Source organism: Protomyctophum parallelum (assembly GCF_964188405.1).
Source record: "Protomyctophum parallelum genome assembly, chromosome: 9".
Taxonomy (NCBI): Eukaryota; Metazoa; Chordata; class Actinopteri; order Myctophiformes; family Myctophidae; genus Protomyctophum; species Protomyctophum parallelum.
This window is the reverse complement of record NC_139706.1, coordinates 24,121,633-24,137,438: the sequence shown is the minus strand read 5'-3', so window position 1 is coordinate 24,137,438 and position 15,806 is coordinate 24,121,633. Positions and strand designations below refer to the sequence as shown.

At 41.1% G+C, this 15,806-nt stretch overlaps 2 protein-coding genes across 2 annotated transcripts; one reads left to right on the top strand and one right to left on the bottom strand.

Moving 5' to 3' along the window:
• Nucleotides 1–338: 338 nt before the first annotated feature.
• lim2.3 (lens intrinsic membrane protein 2.3) lies at nt 339–2,126 on the top strand (the record flags this gene model as incomplete). The annotated part of the gene is made up of 4 exons (XM_083772750.1): nt 339–513; nt 1,554–1,706; nt 1,796–1,930; nt 2,065–2,126. 4 exons carry the CDS (start codon nt 339–341, stop codon nt 2,124–2,126), a joined length of 525 nt encoding a protein of 174 aa, XP_083628876.1.
• An 841-nt stretch (nt 2,127–2,967) lies between these two features.
• On the bottom strand, nt 2,968–9,868 carry hspa8b (heat shock protein family A (Hsp70) member 8b). Its single transcript, XM_083773400.1, has 9 exons — nt 9,707–9,868; nt 6,788–6,998; nt 6,492–6,697; nt 5,843–5,995; nt 5,086–5,641; nt 4,784–4,986; nt 4,380–4,578; nt 3,846–4,078; nt 2,968–3,487 (listed from the first exon to the last, which is right to left on the bottom strand). The coding sequence occupies exons 2-9, from the start codon at nt 6,990–6,992 to the stop codon at nt 3,290–3,292; spliced, it is 1,953 nt and encodes a 650-aa protein (XP_083629526.1). The 5' UTR covers nt 6,993–6,998; nt 9,707–9,868; the 3' UTR covers nt 2,968–3,289.
• Nucleotides 9,869–15,806: the final 5,938 nt, after the last annotated feature.

Sequence of the window (15,806 nt, the reverse complement as noted above, 5' to 3'; positions counted from 1 at the left end):
TAAAGGTAGGCAATTCATGTCAAAGCAGTGTGTATACTTATTCAAATACCTTAAAAACTGATAACCTGTAATTTTCTCTGAGACTTACGCAGCATTGAATGTACAAGTTAATGACGTGAACTTTTGCAAGGCATTTTACAAATTAATGTTTGTCTTATTGCCTGACAGGCTTGTCTTGCTAAATTTAAATGTTTAGCACTTTACATTCTCCTAATTATAACAAATGTATTTTTATTTTGTTCTCATAGCTGCAGTTTAACAATGTTCTGTATCAGCCATTATTATTGTCACAGTATATAACTGCCTCCTGTCTCCCTGTGTTAGTCAGTGTTTTAAGGATGTACAGCTTCATGGGAGGTGGGTTGTTCTGTGCTGGAGTTGGGAATATACTCCTTGTTATCTCCACGGCAACCGACTACTGGATGCAGTACAAACACTCCAACAATTACATGCACCAGGGCCTTTGGCGGTACTGTGTGCCTGGAAAATGCATGACACACACAGACAGCATTGGTAAGACAGTAAAACTCTCTCCATACATAGAATGCTGACAGACCATTTCCCTGTGCCCATGCAACTAACCTGAACAAGGTTTCTGCTGTGTGGTGATTGTGAATGGTTGATAGCACAAAATGTAACACTGAGATTCAGTTGAAAAGGTCGATTACGCCATCTATCTTTCAAATGATGAATGTCTTTTATGAAGCCAAATCCAAAAAGCTTATTTTTTATGATATACAGTATGCATTCACGAGATTGCTATTTGTATGTGTACACATAGCAAAGGCAGGGTATGTATAATACAGGGGTCAGCAACCCAAGATGTTGAAAGAGCCATTTTCGACCAAAAATAAATTCAAAATCTACCTGGAGCCGCAAAGAAAATTACGCATTATAATGCAGCTTGCCAAGCTTTATTATCTCCTGGGTTGCAACGAAACTAGCAGAATTTAGCATGCTTTCCCTGGAAATGTCTTTCAACGTTACTTTTTTTGTTGTTTGATAGCTTCTCACTGCAGATTAAACATACAGGCAGTCAATCTGCATTGGCTGTGAAGGCAAAAGCCTCTGTCCACGAACTGTTAAATCCTCTGTTTTTCGTCGGCTATCTTTATTTCTCTCCCTGTAGAAGCCATAGCGTAGCAGGCAGCAGCCTCACACACCCACTGGTTTGTTTATAATAGACACCTGGCTGGCACGGCACTGAGTGTGTCGCATGCTATGACGCAAATTTTAGTTTAGTTAAGTTTTCCAATTTTGTAAAAATGTGTAGAATAAATATTAAGAATGCTGTACATGCCCAGTACTGTTCATGTTGCCCATATTTATACTGCTCACACCTGGTCTTACCAAAAACTAATTACTTTTATCAGGCCGTACCATTTTAATTCATACTTTTCCCCTTTGAGAGCAATGTACCAAGTCCAAATCCTGAACAGATGGAAGAATGATTCTGATAAATAAGATACATTTGAACTACTGTTAACTCCTTTATATTAGCTGGAAATGCTTCTCCCAAGTCTCAGCCTTGCCCTGTGCTCTTGTCTCCTCAGCATATTGGGATGCCACCCGGGCTTTCATGATCCTTTCACTGCTAGCCTGTTTCCTCGGCATTGTGATCGGTGTCATGGCCTTCATCCACTATTCATCCTTCTTTGGTGGGTTTGACAAGACATTTGCAGCCGGCATCCTCTTCTTCATCTCCTGTGAGTACATCCTCGATGATCCTGAAGTACAATAGCATTGACTACAGTATGTTAACAGTTCCATGACTTCATGACCTTGTCCTCTGCAGGCTTCTTTGTGTTGCTAGCAATGGCAGTCTACACAGGAGTGACAGTGAACTACTATGGTAAACGTTATGGCAACTGGCGATTCTCATGGTCCTATATAATGGGTTGGGTAGCTGTGGTGCTCACATTCTTCTCAGGTATGTGTACTGTCATGATTTTAAACCTCCATTTAGAGATCCATTCTAAATGCGAGAATAACGTCAACCACTTAAAATTGAGAATGCAGCACATTGTTGAATAATTCAGATCTCCTTTCCGCCCCACCCCCCAGGTATATTCTACATGTGTGCCTACCGGATGCATGAATGCCCAAGAAACTCAAACTCACGCTGATCTGCTAACACATCCTCACATAAGCAGTGATCCATAAACCACGATACATGGCTATGACGATTATCCCAGCAAATCTTCCCATACAAGATTTCTTTCTTGCTGACCCGACCATTGAACAAAATAAATGGTAATATCAATAATATTTGTCTGTGATCAGTTAAAAATGTATCTGTGGTAATAAAACATAGCTATAGAACACCATTCTTTTGTTTTTAGAAATTCAGTCTAAGTAATAGAGGGTATGCACGTGACATCAAACCCGGAAGTTATGCAGGAATACCTGAGTGGCAAAAAACTACTTTCAGGCCTTGACAACCCATGCATCCAAACAGAAAAGTCCTGTTTAACAACGTTAAACTCACTTTGCATGTTGCTTTGCCACTCGATGTGCCATTCACTTTAAGCATGCACATACCCTCTATAGTCTAGTAGCCAGAATTTGAACCCAAACATGTTGAGTACACCAATGTTTGTTAGAAATGTTGAGTATGGGTCCCCACAAAAAAAAACTCCTTAGGCTAAAACAGCCATAGCCATAATCACAAATGTGATGTCAGCTGATTTGGGCTATGGCCGCATAGTTTTTTCTTGGAATGGATTAAGCATCATGAAAACCCTCTTTGACATTTTTTTGCCTTCTATAGGTCGTTAATGGTATGGTCACATATGCCATTATGAAAATTGCTCAACATATGCAAGTTAGCATCCGGCAGTTTCTACATGTAGGGGACCCATACTCAACATTTAACATAAAAGTCCGGGTTCACAATGGGGCTCTATGGGCTGGCAACTAGACCTTAAAGCAAAAGGTGATGAAATAAAAGACTCACAATAAACTAAATAAGCAAAATCGTATATTTTAATGTAAATTCTTTGTGGTGCCATACATAACTGAAACATTAAATAGTGCAACAGAACAAAGTCCATAAGTGCCCACCGAAGTGCCAAAGAAGTAGTTGCTCTTACAATAGCTTCAGTCCATGAGACAGCATACAGAACAAACAAAACAAAAAAGAAAGAACAAGACAAATTGTTCTTGGAAATTCTGAAGATTTTGTTTTAGCCTCCCTGACTATATAATCATTGATTGGATACAATGAATGATTCTCTGACAACCCAAAAAACTACATATAGAAATACAGATGGTATGGAATGTTCCTGGTTTAGTCGACCTCCTCAATGGTAGGGCCAGATGATCCTCCTCCTCCTGGGGCAGCACCAGCCCCTGGGAAGCCGCCTGGCATTCCACCTGGCATTCCCCCTGGCATTCCACCAGCACTCTGGTACAGGTTAGTAATGATGGGATTGCACACCTTCTCCAACTCCTTCTGCTGATGCTCAAACTCCTCTTTATCTGCAGACTGAGGGGGGAAAAAACACAATTTAATACTAGGTTTCTCAAAAAAATAAAAACAACTTTACTGACATGTTTAATGATAAAACATTGAACAAACGTGTGAACAGACTGATCTTTAAATTGTTAAAAAACTAAATAATTGCAAAGGTTTCTTGTAATATTATATGCTAGCTATGGCTTTCTCATGCAGTTTTCTAAGCAAAACGTCAGATAAAGCAGGTACTTGAAACAAGTACAAGATGACTACAACTGTCTACATTATAAGGTTGACAACATTAGCCAAATTAAGAGAATAGAGTTGAAAGTAGCGACAGATCTAAATTATTTGTGGATGACCGATTCCAGTCTGAGTTAATTCATACCTGATTTTTATCCAGCCAGCTGATAACCTCAGAGCACTTATCCAGGATCTTCTGTTTGTCCTCATCACTGATCTTGCCCTGCAACTTTTCATCCTCCACAGTAGACTTCATGTTGAAGGCATAAGCCTCCACGCCGTTCTTGGCTGAAACCGTGTCTCTCTGCACATCATCCTCAGCCTTGTACTTCTCAGCTTCCTGGACCATGCGCTCAATGTCCTCCTTGGATAAGCGACCTAGTGAGGGCAAAAAAAAAAAAGACATATGTTAGAATGCTGCCAAGTTATGAAAGTTAGTTCTGTGGGAGCAATTTAGTTACAGCTTCAAACTGCTGCTGACTACGGGATGCGTCTTGCTCAGGGACACTTAAACACAGTCAGGGCCGAGAAGCGAACCAGTGACCTTCAGAATACCAGATGGCCTCTACCGATTTATTATAAGCTACGGCTGCCCCAGAAAATAAGAGGAAAGAAGGGAAGGCGAGGATAGCTTAAGTCAAGCCATTTTGGCACAGTGCTGAACTTCTGTTTGGTGTACCTTTGTCGTTGGTGATAGTGATCTTATTCTCCTTGCCAGTGCTCTTATCAGCAGCAGAGACGTTCATGATGCCATTGGCATCAATGTCAAAGGTCACCTCGATCTGCGGAACACCTCGTGGGGCTGGGGGGATTCCAGTCAGCTCAAACTTCCCCAAAAGGTTGTTATCTTTGGTCATAGCTCTTTCACCCTCGTACACCTGTGGGCAAAATGTTCAGCCAAACATAAGCATTCATTATCGAGTTTTCCCCAGTGACAGATTAGTAGTAACGAAAACTTTAATTGTAAATATTAAAATGTTGTGAACTGTACAGTTCAATATTAAACCGAGAATCTTTGCATCCCCATTATAAATGTACTAAACACCAATTTCGCATACAAGCGCAACTCATTAGCTGCAATACCTGAATGAGCACACCAGGCTGATTGTCTGAATAGGTGGTGAAGGTCTGAGTCTGCTTGGTAGGGATGGTGGTGTTCCTCTTGATGAGTGCCGTCATGACTCCTCCAGCAGTCTCGATGCCCAAGGACAGAGGGGTGACATCTAGCAGCAACAGGTCCTGCACATTCTCTGACTTGTCACCTGACAAAATGGCGGCCTGTACAGCTGCAAAACATTTTACAAGTTAAATCCACATCTACATATTTTAGATGATTTCTTGGTTTAGGAATTTAAGAGGTTAGTTATTATAAACTGCAGCCATACCTGCACCATAGGCAACTGCTTCATCTGGGTTAATGCTCTTATTAAGTTCCTTCCCATTGAAGAAGTCCTGCAGCAGCTTCTGGATCTTGGGGATACGAATGGAGCCTCCCACCAGAACAATCTCATGGATCTGGGCCTTGTCCATCTTTGCATCACGGAGAGACTTCTCCACAGGGTCCAAGGTGCCACGGAACAGGTCAGCATTAAGCTCCTCAAAACGGGCCCTGGTGATGGAGGTGTAGAAGTCGACGCCCTCGTACAGAGAGTCGATCTCAATACTGGCCTGTGTACTGGACGACAAGGTACGCTTTGCCCTCTCACAGGCTGTTCGCAGACGACGCACAGCCCTCTTATTCTCGCTGATGTCTTTCTTGTACTTGCGCTTGAACTCTGCGATGAAGTGATTAACCATGCGGTTGTCAAAGTCTTCTCCTCCCAAGTGTGTGTCCCCTGCTGTGGACTTGACCTCAAATATGCCATCTTCGATGGTCAGGATGGAGACATCGAATGTGCCGCCACCAAGGTCAAAGATAAGAACATTTCTTTCAACTCCCACCTGCAAGGGAAAAAAAACAAAAAACATATTGAACCATAAAGTATTTTGGTAAATTCATAAATGTTTGACAGGTAGGTTTTGTTTTTACCCCACCTACTCTCCAATTGAGACATTATGCAGATAGGTGTTTTTTTAAATGCTACTTCTAAGAACACATGCATCATGAAAATGGTGTAGCCTTAGCCTATAGAGGTACTGAACCTTTTTGTCCAGCCCATAAGCAATAGCAGCTGCTGTTGGCTCGTTGATGATGCGGAGGACATTGAGTCCAGAAATGGTCCCTGCATCTTTAGTAGCCTGACGCTGAGAGTCATTGAAGTAGGCAGGCACTGTTACCACAGCGTTGGACACAGTCTGTGGAGGAACAGAAATATCAAATGAATGCCCGATCTGAACACTGTCTGCTTTGTGGGATATACATGTATTTAAATCACATTACCTTTTATTTACTCAGTTTGAACGAAGACTAGCTGACTGCATGCAAATCATGCAGCATTTTGTTTTCATCTCATTGTCAATGTCTATACACTATCTGCAAGACCAAGATGAACCTTTCTGGAGAGATTTGTTATGGAGTGTAAAGCATTGTTGCTGTGAATCTTTTTCTAATGATTCATTTATCTTTAAATTACTTGCACAATATATTTTTTTGTCCAGCAGTCAAAAGCATTAACTTACTTTAGAAAGGCATTCACATTTACACAATTGTTTGATTTCCTGTTGATCACTATTTCAGACTTATGCAGTAGTAGCCGCTCAAGTCCACTGATTTCAATGGATAGATCTTGTGAGGTGTCATTATTACAACAACAGTGTGTTCTTTCTTGATAGTCCCCTAGCTAGGAATTACCTTGCCAAGGTACGCTTCAGCGATTTCCTTCATTTTGACCAGCACCATGGAAGAGATCTCCTCTGGGTAGAAAGCCTTGGTCTCTCCCTTGAACTCCACCTGTACTTTGGGGCGTGTGGAATCATCGACTACTGTAAAAGGCCAGTGTTTCATGTCTGACTGGACAACACCGTCATCAAACCGCCGTCCAATTAGGCGTTTTGCATCTGAGAGGAGAGTAAAAAGTAAATTAGTAAAAAAAAAAAAACATAAGCAGTGATCAACTTCCATGCTTCACTTATGGAATAAAATCTTACCAAATACTGTATTGCAAGGATTCATGGCCACTTGATTTTTGGCTGCATCCCCAATCAGCCTCTCTGTGTCTGTGAATGCAACATAGCTGGGTGTGGTCCTGTTGCCCTGGTCATTGGCGATGATCTCCACCTTGCCATGCTGAAACACCCCTACACAGGAGTAGGTGGTGCCCAGGTCAATGCCAACTGCTGGTCCCTTTGACATGGTTGCCTGCGGGAAAATTAAAAATATTGCATCCATAAAAAGAAAGTCATATTATACTAAACATAATGAGATATTAAATTAATGTATAACCTACAGAAAAACACGATGATGCGATCGCCAAATGGCACAGATTACGCGGGGGTCAATTAATTTGCCTGTTACACGCTCGTTAAAGTTGCTAGCCGTTTCAACTTTCTCCCTGGTATTTCTAGTTTATTGAAATAACGTCATGCACATTTGTCCAATGCATATCCTACTGCAGGCTTTGTTGACTAGATTTAGAAGACATTTTCAAGCTCTTGCTACTGAAATGATCGATTTATATGGAGAAATCCAGTCATTTAACATGCATCTCAATGGGTGACAGGACAACTTTCCCTCGCAGAGTGCAGTGGGTGTGGCTTAGCGATGGGCTAATTATGTTTTGAAATGGCAATTTCACCACATAAAAACGTGCATATTCCATCGCATAATCAAGGATTTTTGCCCACGAGGGTCTATAAATGTGCCTTTCACATCTTTGACCCCAGGAAGACTAGAGGCTCTTTCATGCGTCTCTAATGGGGATCCTTTAATAAATATAAAGTTTAAAGGTTCAGAGCAAGAACCGAATTGTAACATTTTGCATTGTCATTATTCCTGGTTTGTGTTCTGTTCACACAGCTGTGTGTTGAGCAAACCATAAATGTTAAATGACAGTCATATTACATCTATTGGACAGAACATTTATAGGGAAAATCACTCCCCTGTCATAGACAATGGAGCAACAGTGACTAGTACAGCTCCAGAATATTGACCAGCTTGCTCCACAAGCTGGTAAAATTATAGAGATGCATGTAATTTTATAATTATTTCAGTGACTCCGTGAAAATGGTAAACGGCAACGATGCACCACCACACGCTGCCAACTCATCCATGGTGGATTTAAGGATTCTAAAGTAGAACATTAAACAGTATTTTCATTGTAAAGCTATTTAGAAATTGGGAACATTTAACATGCTGCATCAATATACCAATCAATGAATCCTATATTCAAATTGGCTTAAGCGAGAATGGGCGTTTTTTTTTTTTTTTTTTTATGTGGGATTTATATAGCGCTTTTCATAAGTACCGTAATTTCCGGACTATAAGCCGCGGCTTTTTACCCATGATTTGAACCCTGCGGCTTATACAACGGTGCGGCTAATCTATGGATTTTTACAGCTAACGCAGAGCCATCTCAGGCTCTGAGCTAACGTAGCTGCGGCTTATAGTCCGGTGCGGCTTATAGTCCGGTGCGGCTTGTATATGGGATTTTCCCTAAATTTGGCTGGTGCGGCTTATATTCAGGTGCGGCTTATAGTCCGGAAATTACGGTACTCAACGCTTTACATGTGTGGGGCTGGGGGAGAGAACATGGACAACCATGACTCAGCCAAAACCATCCCAATGCAGCTACTGTATGTTCCCACTGCAGTGGAGTTCCCAATGCAGCCATGCCCAAATTTGTTGTCAAGATATTAAAATAAAGTTAAGTGGGGGGCGCTCTTATCATACATCACATTCCATGCTCAGCCAAACAAATCGTTTCCACGGTACAAACACAAATAGGAGGGCCTAGCGCCCCTCAAAAATGGATGCCTCATTGGCCACTGCAGATCATTGGAGCATGTGTTATCGCATTGTAAGCTAGATTGTAAGGAGGAAGTCAAGCGGAAGTGTGGAAGGCACACTGCGTCTGGCACTCAAGTGGCTACTGGCCAATCACAGTGCATCTTTTCCAGGACATAATTAAATCCAAAGGAGCTTTATTGGCATGAAAAGGCGGACCCGTCCCTTTGTGTGGCATAAGTGTGACTACGCTCTATATATGGGCATAAAAGGGACAATATCAGCATATCAGTCAGGTAGATAGATGTGAGGGCCACATACATGGTGGCCCTAATCCCTAGTGATATACTAGCCTTGGATCAAGAGTCAAGACTCAGATCTGTATTTTTAATAATTCATTTTGTCTAACTTTAGACATGAAAATGCTAAATCGAATGTTAAATAGTAACTACAGTAGAACGTAACAGATGAGCTAATAAGTGACAGGACAAAGTACTACTGATCGTTCAAGAACGTCCAGTTGTACTTTGTCTTCTATCACGTGACGCAAGTGAGCAGAATGTTCTAGAATCTAGATTAGAACATTCTGCTCACTTGCTGCGTCACCGCACTGCGTCATCAACGGTGCACGTGCGTTTACCGGTATATGGTTTATACACGTTCATAACTTTATTTTAATAATGATGCCAAACACTCAGAAAACGATTAAAAGTTACCAATTTGCAATATGTGAAACTGAATTTTACCGTATGTTACGGTAAGAATTCGTTCGCCTACTAAACGTTCGGTTTAAGTAGGCTAGGCCTACCGTTAGCAGCAAGCTATCTACCGGTTAGCCCCAATACGTTCCCTCAGTCCCTACGCTCATGAGCTGCAGAATGAGCGTAGGGACTGAGGTAACCGGTAGGTAGAAAAATGCTATGGTGCTATCTGGATGCCAGATATAGCGTTTATAGTCCTTAACGCTATGGACCGGAGCTAAATGCTAGACAGGTTGCTTGTGGCTATTGGCTAGGCCGGGCCTAGTTTACAGTGACAGTCATCCATCCAACCGCAGTGTAATTTGTAACATGTATTTTACAGACAATTTTCGCAATCTTGGAGGGGGAGAGTTTTTAGCTTACCTGTGTATCGACCTCTGCAAATGTTCTTTGTCGTTGCTATTAATTATAGAGGTCTATCTGATCTTCGGTTGACCGTTGGCAGGTCCTCCTCGGTCACAGGCAATGAATGAATGGTGTAGACTGTAGAGGTTGTGCTCCTCCCACTGTTTTAAAGGCACGAGGAAATGTTCTCTGGAACGTTCTAAAGTCTAAACTAACTGGAATGAATTCGCTTTAAAGGTTCCTTACCCGGTCTGGGTCTAGAGCGGATACGGCAACGGTGTGTGCATGTATGCGTGCGTCTACATTGACGGATACAGTAGGTGGGCTCTAGACCGGATCAGAGCACTGAGTAGTAAACTGAAACGAGGCTTTCCACAGGTGCAGGCTACTGCGCAAAGAGTGCTAGTCTCGCGTGGCCTCTCAAAACAGACTATGGAAAAGAGGGCGCTGTCTTTCCTTTATTCTTCTGACGATGGGTTCTCAGATTGCGCGTGGCCTAACCTCGCGTGAGTCGCGTCACCCGAGACCGAGAGTCACCTCCGCGTCATTAAAGCAAAGATTAAAGCCTACACATCATGGGACGGACGCGCTCTGATTGATTGATTGATTGATTGATTGATTGATTGATTGATTGATTGATTGATTGATTGATTGATTGATTGATTGATTGATTGATTGATTGAAATTTGAAAATAGTTTGTAGTACTTTGTAGAATGGGTACAGTTCAAGGAAAGTACAGGTCAATAAAAAATATGCTAAGAGGATAAAACCAGAAAAAGCACTAGACTTGTTTTCATAAGGCTCCTCCACTTTCAATTCATGTATACATAACATACTGTATTACAATTTACAATTTACAATTTAGGCATTTAGCAGACGCTCTTAATCCAGATCGATTTACAATAAGCAAGAACAAAAGCATGGGAATACATCACAAAAAAGCATTTATCATAAAACATGCGTAAGCTAAGAAAGTAACAGTGGAATATCTATATTATGAGACTATACATATAAACTATATATATATATATATATACTACTATGCTATTCATAATTATGTACTATGGCGTGCTATGACTATATACAATGCAATTATAGTGCTGTCTACATTAGGGATGCACCGAAAGGGAAATTCTTGGCAGAAACCGAATACCGAATATAGGAAACAGTTGGCCGAAAACCGAATACCGAATATCCGAATATGATTAATATTATACATCTTTTTTCCTACCATTGCTGTCATGGCCGTAGCTTAAAGCTACCTGATTTATGGCAAAATAAATGGTTATGGCCAAACTTAACTTAAATAATAATCACTATTATGGGTCCATAAAACATTTATTCAGCCCTTTTGAATGCATTAATTGCATACACTATTCGGTGATATATTTTTATATATTTTCTGCGGCCGAATATTCGGTGCATCACTAGTTAAAATAGTATGTTTATACAGAGTAAGTACAGAATAAATAATCTCTCAATCACTTGGTAATGACTGTGACACAGTCCTGTATCTGAAAGGTCAGAAATGCAGTCCTTGCAACCACAATGTTTCCAGCCATACAGGTCTAGTCCAGAATGCCACTTAAGCACTATATACTTTGTTGTACAACAAATAGAAAAAAATGTTGACCTACAAGCTTGTAGATGTTTGGAAAATTTGAAAGATTTAGAAAGCTTTTGCCTATAATGCCATGTTGAAAGTGGTTATCACTTAACATACCTACACCCGCACAGTATCATTGGTATGAAGTGTAACTGAATATCGCTGTTTTAGTATCCTCACTTAAACCATTAACCTGAGTTTGATTCTACAAATGTTATGTTAACTTAAATAATAATCACTATTCTGGATCCATAAAATATTTATTCTGCTCTTTTGAATGCATTAATTGCATACACTATTCGGTGATATATTTTCTGCCTATTTGGGCCGAAACCGAATAGGCCGAAAATGCATTTTTAGCCATTTTCTGCCCAATATTTTCTGCGGCCGAATATTCGGTGCATCACTAGTCTACATAACATGCTATAAGTCTGTATCAGATGCTACAGAAATGCTATCTAAGGGGGTAGGGTAAGTGCTATGGGCCATGATGGAGTCTAAAAAGGTGGGTTTTCAGACTACGGCGGAAGAATGGGAGTGATGCTGCAGTTCTGACTGCAATGGGAAGTGCATTCCACAGTTTTGGAGCCAGAAGGGAGAAGAGTTTGGGACGTGTGGAGCGTTGTCCCGGCGTTTTTAGTGAGGGTACTTCCAGCTTCCCTGTATAGGCCTATACAGTTAGAAAAAAGGGAAAACGTGTACTTGTAAAGAGGGGGCCCGGGGGACTTCAATTTCAAATTGCAATAAGTGCTCTTACAGAGCGGTTTTGTAGGAGTCTAGGGATTCCCATTTCTTAACGGCTGGTAGGGTGTTCCACATTTTAGTGGCATAGGAGTGAAATTAATGTAACCCCTTGTTTGAGATAAATCTGGGTTGAACATGGCTTGTGGAACTCCCTCTGGTGTTCTGATGGTGGACTTCATTACAGGTAAATGGGTATCTTAGTGGCGCATCTTAGTGGTGTAGCGAATCCTGTAGACCAGGCCCATTAAGTTGCTGTCTGTCATCAACCCTCATTCCAACGTACCTATCGAAATGAGCACGGGTGAGGTGGTTTCTGGAGTAAGCTAAGGCCAAGAAGTAGCCTGACCAGTTTGTTTTGGGATGTTTGGACTTTGGAGCCTTGTTTTTAGGGCTGTGGTACAGTGGTACCATGAGGTACCACCTCATGTACCACCTCATGTTCTGTCTGAAGGACAATCGTCATCCACAGCAGTAGCAGCAGCAGCAGCATAAATATTTGAGGCTTTCTGTGAAATATTCTTCATTCTGGAATTCTGAATATGAGCCACTGTGTGGTGACACGCGTTTGCAAATATGCATGTGCTTATACTTTGTCAAGAGTCAGACCTATTCATCTATTTGTGAATTGGAACCTCTCCCGCTGTGAATTAGAACTATTCTTTGGAAGTTTTATTTTCTTTCCCATGGGTTGCCGTCATGTGCATCCTTTGACAAAAGTAAGACCTATTCTTCTGTCTGTGAATTGTAACTTCTCCCACTGTGAATTGGAATTATTCTTTGTAAGTATTGTTTTCCTCCCCGTGTGTTGCAATCACTGACACAGGAGACAGTCTCACATTGTTGCTAAGTGTGAGGGATAATACTATACCTATTACCTACATGTATAGGCCCACCTGGAGCAGAAAAGAAAACACACCCTCGCGAGTCAGGCATGAATACTGTAGGAGGGATGTCCACATCTGTCGAGAGTTATCTGTACATCACATAATGAACAAAAAAAGACACAAATGAGGTGGTATCATTGAACAATAACAGTCAATTATCTTTGTGTCTGCCAGGAGACCTTAGCCAAGGGATAACCTCAAGGGAGGTCAACCTAAAGAAGCTATAGTGGATCATAAACATCCACAGTGTTGCTTTAACTCCCAGAACGTAGATACCTGTATGCACCCAGTATTATTATTCTGATATTACACTATCAGAATTAACCACTTTTTAATTAACACTGTGTTAATAACTAGCCTGGTCGTGAATATTGTAAATTATTCGTTAGAAGTCAGGCCTATTGTGTGTCTTCAAGTAGTTAAATGTCCAGTAAAGCTTTTGATGACACATATTTGTACATGTGTCTATGGTTCCCTATGAAAAATAGGTCACAAGACATTATCCGGTTAATCCCCAGATTCCCCACACGATGACAGTTCCAACATGTGACTAAGATGTCTTGGTTTGGGTCATAGTGCTGAAATAATGTGCCTCGGCTTAGCCTACTGAACTCACCACACAACCACAACCACGCCAATGGCGTGCTTTGAAGACAAATGCTTAGACAACAAAACAAAGATCAGCTCAAAACTGGCATTTGACATTGGATACCACTTAAGTAATCTATCATGCCCCTTTCTGGGTTGTACCCACAGGGTGCATTGTAGTGTTCTCCCTCAGGGATGATGGAAAGTTAGAGTCTCCTTTCATTTCATGATGTTGCACAAAAGGCCCAGGGTTTCTCTCAGGTAGGTGTGTCTTTTATTCACAGACTGTAAGAGAACTGCACAGAAATAGTTCAGATTCAATTTAAAGCCTGGGGCTATAACACAAGCTGATTCCGTACAAAACGGGCATATAGAATAATGATAACACCTTTATCGCTACAATAATCTCAGATTGCGCTACCACCCCCCCCCTCCCCCATCCCCAACATTTACTACTGTATGTCCAAGACAATGGATGACTATGATCATTCTTACATAATGCAATTTTCTGACCATGAACCTGATATCCTAAAGACAAAAATAGGACCAGAGGTGCACCTTCTTTTATATATAAATAGGCACTAAAATCATCGCTCACATACAGCTTCCCCCCTCCTTTGTGTCGTCCCTATAATGTTTATTTGACAACTCAAAATGCTGTCCTTCTTATTAAAGAAACTATTAATTAATAATTAATTTAAATGTTTCATGGTGTTAGCAACATCTGTAATGGAGCAGCAATTTTGCACCATTGAAAATGAAAGGCATTGGACAACTCAAAATGCTATCCTTATTAAATGCTTATATGCCCTCCCTGCATCTACATACAATCTTAATCATGAAAGGCATTCAGTAAATGTGGATGTTTTAATTTCGGCTGCACTAGGAAGCAAATGACCGGCTTAAAGTATAGTACTGTATTCCGTACAGTATGTACAGTAGGCTACATTACATAATAACGTAGGCCTATATCATATACATCACTACATTAGAGTACAGTAGCCTGCATCTTCATATTTCCAAACCATCAACCTGTCTCCTACCATCTGCAACTAGACTTCTTAAAACACCATCCCAACTAGATGATTTTTTTAAATTATATTTTATTGACAAATGGGTGTTAATAAATATGGTGAGCATTACAGCAAGTGTCAATTTTCTTTTTTTACTCTCTTTTTTCTTACACAAGACAAATACACATAAGTTGATCACATGTGCTTATTGCAAATAGTACTAGGCAGTAATACACAATAAAACAAAAAGAAAAGAGAAATCAAAAACAGTGTGGAGTTCAGTTACCATATTCAGTGTGGTCTGGCCTCTAATTGACGTGAGTGTAGGTCGTCCTAGCCTGCTGGGCGACCACCCCCCAGTGCCCCCGTTGAAGGGGAGAAAGTGTTTGAGGAGGGTATAGGAGGGGATTTATACTGAGATGGGTTTAGGGGATGTTGTTAAAGTAAGTGATGAATTGAATCGGTTGAGCCCCTGATTGTGAATTAGATTTTTTCCAATTTCAACATCATAGCCAAGATGCGGTTGGCGGTGGTTTGCCACCTTTCCTTGAAATAAGATGGCAATGAGAAAGCAGAATGCGATCACACTAGCTTGTTTAGAGGTTATGCGCAGGTCAGCAGCAGGGGTTCCGAAGATGGCTATCTGGGGAGACAGGGTTACATTGATCTGTATAGTACTGCAGAGATTGTAACAAAGTGTTCCCAGTAATAAGAGGGCATGTCCAAAACATGTCGGACAGTGTCCCTGGTGACCGATGGCACTTAATTGTCACATGAATCTGTTAGCTCAACTAAATGATTTAAGGAAGCCTTACGCTTAGCACTTTACTAGAGATTACTAGATAATAACAATCTGCCTTAGTAACAGATTATGTACCACAGTCCTGCAAAGTCTATAGCTATCACATTTAGATATTTTTGTCACATTTAGATATTTTTGGGGCTTTTTTGCCTTTTTTGCCCCTTTATTGAAAGTAGTTTGACAGAAAATTGGGAGAGAGATGGAGGGGAGACATGCAGCAAAGTTCGTTGGGGTCGGGACTCGAACCTGTGACACACTGTCAGGCTGGATTACCAGCCTAGGTGCCTGGTGCGTGCGTGTGTGCGTGCGTGCTATCAACAAAGATTCTGAATTGTACTGTACTGTAAAATGCAACACATGCTTACAGTAGCTCATGTTACTCCATTGTATGAGATATTCTGTCTGACGCCCACTTGTTCCGCTGAGGGCTGGGGGTGGTATAAATGAACATGTCTGGTAACACACATACCAAGGGGCACA

What these genes read in the sequence shown, in the direction of transcription:
- hspa8b (XM_083773400.1), bottom strand. Translation starts at nt 6,992, where the DNA reads ATGTCAAAGGGACCAGCAGTTGGCATTGACCTGGGCACCACCTACTCC. An exon ending in AGCCTGGTGTGCTCATTCAG is followed by an intron (nt 4,579 to 4,783) that starts GTATTGCAGCTA and finishes TTTTGCCCACAG; the next exon opens with GTGTACGAGGGTGAAAGAGC. An exon ending in GCTGGCTGGATAAAAATCAG is followed by an intron (nt 3,488 to 3,845) that starts GTATGAATTAAC and finishes TTCCCCCCTCAG; the next exon opens with TCTGCAGATAAAGAGGAGTT.